The sequence below is a fragment of the Haliotis asinina genome, chromosome 12, assembly GCF_037392515.1.
Source record: "Haliotis asinina isolate JCU_RB_2024 chromosome 12, JCU_Hal_asi_v2, whole genome shotgun sequence".
NCBI lineage: Eukaryota > Metazoa > Mollusca > Gastropoda > Lepetellida > Haliotidae > Haliotis > Haliotis asinina.
This window is the reverse complement of record NC_090291.1, coordinates 6414550-6423186: the sequence shown is the minus strand read 5'-3', so window position 1 is coordinate 6423186 and position 8637 is coordinate 6414550. Positions and strand designations below refer to the sequence as shown.

Sequence of the window (8637 nt, the reverse complement as noted above, 5' to 3'; positions counted from 1 at the left end):
TGTGCAATCTAGGATCGGTAACCGTGGTCACAAAATTCGGCCGTAATAACGAATACCTGGACTGACGAACTTTTTTATGATTAAACGGTTTTTTATATATGTGAACGCCCCTAACCATTGTCTCGGACAGCAGGGGTTCTGGGTGAATGGTGTTTTACTAACCTGATATACTTGTAGTTCAAACTGATACCAGATGTTTTTTTTGTTGTTGTTTTTCTTATCAGGTAAATATGCTCATAATCCAACCTATAAAGTCAAATCTATTTGAACTACTTTTAGATATGTTGGTATACTTTGAAATATGGCGTACTAAGTGATTCTGGTATACTGGGAGTCCAAAATGGACATGACTCCAGGCAGAGATTCCTTATGATAATGCAAATGGTTTGGGCGTTTATATTTTCATAAAGACAATAATTAGCACTCTCTCCAATCTTCCTTTCACATCAACTGACACAGTGTGTATCAAATATCAGATTTAAAATTAGAGCTTTGACATTAACTGACACAACGTGTCCCCTCAGACACGGCAAGTACACATCGTGAGATAATGAACGTCAGAAAGTTACTGACTGCAAAAGACAGAAGTAAATTTATTTCTTTTATTTCAGTGTCGGCAGCGCTAGAGGTGTTTGAATCATTGTGACCATCGCAAGACAAACGACACGAAGAATGGACCTGCAGTTACCCTACCTATCAGTTAAAACTTAATGCAAAGAGACAATGGGACGACCTTTTTCCTGACCATTAAAGAAAATCTTGTGTTTACTTCGCCCCCGGGGAGACCTCCTGCATCGAATCAATTTGAACAAGGCTTTGTGGTGTAGAGGACAAACGTACTAATTGTAAACACACAATGCTGTCTACCCTGTAGGTATCTGGCTTGCGATGTATCGGGCTGCAATGTCGGTACAGAGATAAACGAACGATCCCAGTGCCTCTGCGGAAAACATGTGTAAGAGAAACATCGATATTTGGAATGTTTTAAATTACGTAAGCTACGAACATTGATACTGCAAAGGGGTGATGGGAAGGGGGCGAGAAATGCCGTACATACAACACAATACTTCTCTCGTCATGTTGGTAACAGAACCTTATATAATTCAGGCCACAAAAGCGAATGTTTGGAGGGACCCTGTTTAAACTCTGAAGCAAACCCTTAACTTTTTTTCAAGGAAAGAGGGTTGATCACTACGGGGAACATCAACGGACGAGGAGGGTCACTATAACCCCGTAGCTGTTACTCACGTGAACCACGGGGAGAACCGTCAGTGACAGAGACTGATTTTGATATTTACGCTCCCTACATGTGAAGCCACTTCTTTTTACAATTGTTGATTTTTGATAATATCTGTTATCTGTTTTATTAATATCTATTATCTGTGACAGTAATGGCCTGTTCTTGACTCAGCTGATGTATTATTTCCATCTTTCGTTTTACTAGTTTTAATACCTCGGTCTATCTGCACCTGTGTTCATATATATTACATGTTAGATACACGTTTCCATGACGACAGATGAACACTTACACATATAATTAAATTATTTTGTTTGATTTCATGTTTTATGGTTTAGAGACGACGCAGGTCACAGTGGGCGATGACGTCCTGGCGCGACCTCCAACACCGTCGTGTGTGGTGAACGCTTCAAACAGACCGTCCTGCTGGGCTGAGTATATCCTGGCTTTCAAAATGGATGGTAATAATGATTAGCAGTTGTGACTGTAAAGAGATGTTCTAGAGTCATGTCATGGCGTTATACAACCCCATGCATTGTTGATACTGGCGTCACGTATTAAAGTTGTGTTGATGTGTAGTGCATTGTATTCATGCATCCTTCCGCGTCGACACAGGTACCATTTAAAACCTGGATTGTCTTACTATTATTTTTTAATGTTGCGTTTGTAGTTGAGAATTGGACTGATTGGTTTGTTTGTTGTTTAACACCGCATTCAGCAATACTCCAGCTATATAGCGGCGGTCAGTAAATAATCGAGTCTAGACCAGACAATACGGTGATCACCCGCAAGAGATTCGATCTTCACAAATGGGACACGATGACATGTGTCAAAGAAGTCAGCGAGCCTTACTAGCCGATCCTCTTAGTCGCTTCTGAAGACACGCTTTGGTCGTGTACAGTAATTTCAACCATTTCGACCAGTACATTCACTTCAGCTCAAACCACCCTCCCTGAAACTAAGTCTGGTGTTATCTCTAACCTGTCCAAACGTTCCAAGAATATTTGCTCCAGCAGCCGTGAACACGAGCACCAGCTGAACCACCTACAGCACATCTTCACGAGTCTCAATCAGTATCCCACAAAAACAAACCTAGACTGATCAAATCTGAATCTGCCCCCATCAGAATCACCCTGCCTTACATCAAAGATCTCTCATCAAATCCATTGACTACTAAAGCACCAAACATGCATCGACACCATCTTCACTGGCTCTCCAACCCCCAGGACCATCTTTCAAACCAATGGCTGCAACCTACCCTCCAAAAGGCAAAGCTCAAAGGAGTGATCTACAAGATTAATTGTGAATGTGGTGACTCCTATACAGACGAAACCTCCCGTCCTGTTGATATCCGCATAAAAGAACATAAAACCTAATCAGCCAAAGCAGACAGCAAATCGGCCGTCTCGATCATCACAAGAAATTCCCTACACATCAAATCAAGTTTGATAAATTCTCTCAACCAAGAATCAACACTTCACAAAAGGAAACGTAGTGGAAGCCATCGAATGATACTATATACCATCAGTCTGTTAAGAATTGATCAAACAGACTTTATGCAAGCACCCATTCAGCTTGTTCTACTATGTACATATACCTCTCAACATCTGGTTGTATTCCCTTTTTGCTTGATAACGATGTAAGTCGTTCTACACACTAAATAGGAAGCTCTTATCCATAGAGTTGCATGTATCATGTTCGTGTTACCAACTTCTAGAATGCCGATAACACAATCAGTTCGATTTAGCCTAATCTCAATATTTCTATAAAAGTGTTTCCGGCTCTTATTCCACATATCACATAATGTTCACCACATATCAGATAATATTCAGAACATAACAGATAATGTTCACTCAAGTATCACTGATAGTATCTAGTTGTATTACATTGGAGTCTTGAACATTATAGAATTATAGAAAACCTGTGAGAATAGAAGCGGCAGATTATCCCTGGTTAAATGGATGCGTCCAGACGTTAAAATCTAGCTATCCACCCACGGTAACGGTATCTGCATTGCCTCATTGCCTCCCATGCTGACGAGTCTCCTGTCTTGACCTACTTCCATATGTCAACAACACCCACCGTGACGCTTCGTCCAACACATGGCTGGCTGTCAGTCCTGTCGTCCACTGCCACAATTCAGACGTGTCCTGTGTCCAGCCTGACCCAGCCGTCACGGTCTCGTAACTAGGATACACATATCATTGACCATTGGGACGAAAATGTCCGTGCTCAAAGACCGCTTGGACTTGATGTCAGGACTTGAATAGCAGAACGTTTGTAATATCCAACGCCATGAGATCTGTGCTGGATCATCTGTGCACTTTATTGGTGATCGGGGTCGGGTACTCAGCGTCACGTGAGTATTGTTTAACCCGTTTATGCCATACTTTCAGCCAACGCCACTTGTCATGCAGTAATTGTAATTGAAACATACATCATTATTATAGCTCATTACGCCTTAGTCAGACAAATATTATCATATGTATTGCCAGGGCCTAATCAAAGTCCAAATACCTGTGGATGTTCCTGAATAACAAGTTACTGATAGGTCCGTTTGTTTGTACTGGCTTAGATGCTTCAACACCTAAAAGGAGATTAATGTATTGCTGCTATTACATAAGTGTTCGTTAGAACCGTCCGTTATGTCGGCTGACGATATAGCAGTACTGGGTTGTTGACGTAAGTCATGCAGGTAATCACAACTCTCAACTCTACCTGACACTCTACAGCATTAACTACATTTATATCAACAACATCATTTTTGTGAAATGTTTCATAAAATCAGATTTGGTTTACCTTTGTATACAGAAAACTATGAAATGCACTAACGTAAATAGATCGTATGACTTGTTCAGCACCTTGCGACAACACAACACCCTATTCATTGCTTTATTACCTCCCTCGCAAGCTTAAATCGGTGTATAAATTCACGATTGTTTATGAATATTCTTTTGAGTGTTCGCTCTGCTTTCATATCATTCCTATGGATACGCGGCATACCGTGACGAGCGCAGTGTTTGATATGTACATGTGCGAGCTTCCCACCCCTACCAACACACGGTGACTTTATGGAGGTGAAGTGTTGTCCTGACAATACCCACTGCGGGATGTGTATGTCGAGCTAAACTAACTCGAATGAAACGCCTCATTCGCTGGGCGCGTCTTGTGTTGCCTGGAGATGTACGCCTCCAAACGCAGGACATGTTTGTGTTTTATCACAAACTTTAACTGTGGGGGAACTCACGCGTGTCTATCAAGGTCCACCTAACGGCAGTATATTGTACTGACGCTGGCGGCCGTACGACTTCACGACAAACTAATTAAACGTAGTATATATCTGCTGGATGACGTACCGACTCAGCCTAAATACACACCACACTCACACAATACACATACATACACACCACACACAGTGTACAGACACTACGAACACACCATACACATGCATTCACATCACACGCAATGTACGCACACCACGAACACACAATTCTCATACATGCACACCACACACAATACACACACATACACCACGCACACATACATCAAGAACACACAATACCCATATATACACACCACACACAATGAACACATACTCACCACAAACACATACTTCACACAAATACACACTACTCAGACATACACAATACGCCCACACAATGCACACACATACACAAACGTCACAGGGAGAAAGTCTTCCATTAGTCACACCATACAGGAACACATACTGCATGCATATCATTATAGCAATGAGATACGGCATTTACGTTGTGTGGGTACATACACAACTCAGTCCGTTGAAATGTAGTATTAACTACCAGCTTATGACCTAAAACATCAAAGTCAGAACTGACAAAACATCCATGGACAGAATCATATAAGTTCCTCCTATGCATGAAAAGATTATACTTGTGAAGAAACTTATAAAAGAAGGCGTCTCATGTCATTACAAAAGAACACCAAATAACAACGATGTTTAATTTACGACTGTGCTACAATCAACCAGAATATTTGCGGCATGTTTAAGCTTGAAATCTTTGTTCTTTATGAAGCATAGGGCACATGTTCTGTGTCAAGTTTGTTCAGTTTTTCTTTACTGTTTGCATGATTTCTTACTCTGTCATTGTTTATAGATTACCTGTATATGGACACCCTCTGTGGCAAGAGTCTCCACCTGAAGAACTACGCAAGTGGACTGGATCTCAACCTGACAAAGTCCGATGCTTACGAAGCAGAACTCAACTGTAGCTTAAAACTGATCGCCCGAACGCAACATCGTGTCATCGTCAGATTTATCTCCCTCAACATCGCCAGCTTTGTGTCGTGCCCTGAAGATTTCTTGACAATATCCGAATGTGCCCCTGGAGACAATTGTTCAGGTGAGTGCTGTTTATTGGATACCCTAGGACACCAGGAGCCACGGACAAGTATCTGCATTGTATGTAACGACAGAGCATGTATGTATGTAAACAGGAGTATGTGTTTGTAGGCGTATTTGTGTGCTTTTGGATGTGTCTGTATATGTATGTATGTATGTATGTGTGTGTGTGTGTGTGTATATGTGTGTGTGCCTGTCTGTGTGTGTGTCTGTGTGTGCATGCGTGTTTGTGTGTGTGTGTGTTTGTGGGTATGTATTTACCTACCCTTCTAATGTCTATGAAACAGCCATGTGTGGATGGATGCGTGCGCGCGTGCATCTGTACGTTTGTGTGTAATTTTTAAGAGCATGTATCAGTGCATCCAGCTGTGTGTGTGAGGCTATGTCTGCATGTGTCTATATGTGTGAGTATGTATGTGTATGCATCTATGGGTGTGTGTTGCAGAGGGCAGGAGGTATTGCGGAGTAGAGGTACCTAGAGATTACACATCCTCATCCAACGTTGTCATCCTCCGCTTCATTAGCAGCGCCAAGTTCCACGGAAGGGGTTTCCAGCTGTACCTGACCACGTTCCATGAAGGTGAAGAACATGTGTACACCTTGCACCTATACACCTGCACACATGGTTGAATACTAACACGTCACGGGATGGCAGCACATCGATGAGCACTTTTGTCAAACTAGACTTCCGAAATATTTGAAGTGAATTCTGTAACGAGGGAGTAATATCACCACAATAAGGTTGGAACAAACCAGAATGCGATCAGTTAAAAAAAACCCTACCCATCTGCACCTTTCTTACCAGTCCAAAATTAAGAACATGTAAATCTTTCCACAATGAGAAGTCTTTGCTAACTCCTGAAAATGTGTTCTGAACGACAGAACGACTGGCCCGGAAGCATCAGTTCACACATATTTCTACTGTACATTAGTTTCCTGTATTAACGCCCCTAAAATTGAACTCATTCTGATTTTTAAAAAAATCTAATCTGTTTCGTCTGAGCATTCTTGAAACAATTGTAACAATACTTTTGTAGCAAACAATTTACCTTGTTTACCTGTCGCCTGATTTACCATGTAATCCCTTGTGGTTAGACATTGACACGCCTTTGCATGTGTGTGTTATGTTTGCCGTAGTCTTACGAACGCCAGCAGCTTGTAATGTCATTTTTAATGGAGATTCATGAACACATGCTCACTATATGGTTGGAATTACACAGGGAACATTCGGGAATGTTTTATTAACCATATTCTTTGGCTTATCATTGTGCCTGCAACCAAACTCACTAATACGTCCATGTTTCTGTCAGCCCCCTGTTCGGATGAAGAGACTCTGTGTCTCAATGGACGATGTGTCTCCGACGCTCTCCACTGCACCAAGGGAAATAACTGTGAGGACGGTTCCGGGCAGTGTGACGTCACGCTGACGCCCCCAGTGATCGTCGGCTTTGTGGTCGGAGGGGTCATCATCCTCATCACGTTTGCCCTGGCTTTCCTGATCCTGTGGTATTTCAGAAATTACCGCCTGGATGATGTTCGATACACACAGGTAGGATACCGTGAATGTTTCTATCATTAAGGCGGTTGGATAAAAAATGTCAAAATGTCAAGAAACTGCTAAAGTTGTTATCATTTATATCTAACTATGTAATAAAATTAGCAAGTCACCTTGACATTTGTTTCACAAGCGGCGTCCCTTTGTGGAACAGTCTGCTAAAAGTAATGTGCCTGTGAAAGTTGAAAGTACATTATTTACTATTCTTATTCAATATGTGTTCTTTAGAAAGATATTTTAGCAATGATATAAAATAAAGTAGGGAAAGAACTTTTGAAAGCAATATGCAGGATTTGACACATTAATCAACTTCTATAAAACAGAACTAAAAAAGAATCATTGATTCATAATTAACAAGATTGTCATTTTGTTCTTTTGGGGATTTTTTAAATTGTTTGTTTGGGTTTTTTTGGTTTTGGGTTTTTTTGTGTGTTTTGTTGTTTTTTGTTTGTTTGTTTTTTTGTTTTTGTTTCTTTGTTGGGGGTGCTGTTTTTTTGTTGTTGTTTTGGTTGGGTTTTTTTTTTGGTTTTTTTTTTGGATTGTTTGTTTTTTGTTGTTGATTTTTATATTGTATGCTCACATCAGATTAATATTAAACAAAGTAAGGTACCAGAGGGTATCAACATTATTTCCAATTATAACAGGATACACATTAATGTTTGATAAGGGGAGATAACCCTTGCCTAGGCTTACCTCAGGATAAATGCCAAAAATATCACAAAGTATGATTCGAAGGAAGATAAAGGGAAGTAACTGCGTCATATAAATACGGTATGCGCACAAACCACGGTGTCCAACCTCTTTAAGCTGTTTGTTTCAAAGCGTCCTTTAGACAACAAACTCTAGTGTTTTAATTGATCCCCCCCAAAAGTGGACAAACATTGTCCTGTAATTGTGCTGTAGCTTCTGGCCTTTATATGATATAAATGTCTGTTTCACTTTCAGAATCAGCCCCGATATTCACAAAGGGGCTATACTACACCGCCACATCTGTCTCGTGCCGCACGGGCTCCATTCAGACAATCGTCTTCCCATATTCAGACGTTGACGTCACCACCGCCATATCGGGACATTTACACATCGTCAGGAACGTCTTGATGAACAATGTCAAAACACTGGGAAGTAATGATCGGCTGTCCAGTGGGATTACTATTTTTTTATGTATATATCTTGTTATAAAGTATTTGCAACTGCTGAGTTTGCTGTTGTTTTGTTTTTTACTAGCATACAAAGGATCCTGACAGGAATGTGTACACCTAATGTATACCCCTGGGGGACTCTGACTGAGCGTGTCAACAGAATTTACAACAGCTTCTCAGACAATTCTAGTTATATCAGGATCAATGTTCGAGGAGTGATCGAGTGACTGTGTATGGGTTTATTCCAGCAACATCACGGCGAGGGACACGGAAAACTGGCTTCACATATTGTACCCATGTGGGGAATCAAACCTGGGTCTTCAGCGTG

The 8637-nt window shown here is 41.0% G+C and overlaps 1 protein-coding gene across 1 annotated transcript; it reads left to right on the top strand.

Annotated features, from left to right (window-relative positions):
* The first annotated feature begins 3327 nt into the window (after positions 1 to 3327).
* On the top strand, positions 3328 to 8367 carry LOC137258550 (low-density lipoprotein receptor-related protein 12-like). Its single transcript, XM_067796258.1, has 5 exons — positions 3328 to 3596; positions 5371 to 5616; positions 6061 to 6195; positions 6926 to 7164; positions 8116 to 8367. Exons 1-5 carry the CDS (start codon positions 3533 to 3535, stop codon positions 8266 to 8268), a joined length of 837 nt encoding a protein of 278 aa, XP_067652359.1. The 5' UTR covers positions 3328 to 3532; the 3' UTR covers positions 8269 to 8367.
* Positions 8368 to 8637: the final 270 nt, after the last annotated feature.

Excerpts from the sequence above, each read along its gene's own strand:
- LOC137258550 (XM_067796258.1), top strand. The coding sequence starts at position 3,533 with ATGAGATCTGTGCTGGATCATCTGTGCACTTTATTGGTGATCGGGGTC. Across the intron at positions 5,617-6,060 it reads CCCTGGAGACAATTGTTCAG|AGGGCAGGAGGTATTGCGGA; the intron begins GTGAGTGCTGTT and ends TGTGTGTTGCAG. Across the intron at positions 7,165-8,115 it reads ATGATGTTCGATACACACAG|AATCAGCCCCGATATTCACA; the intron begins GTAGGATACCGT and ends TTTCACTTTCAG.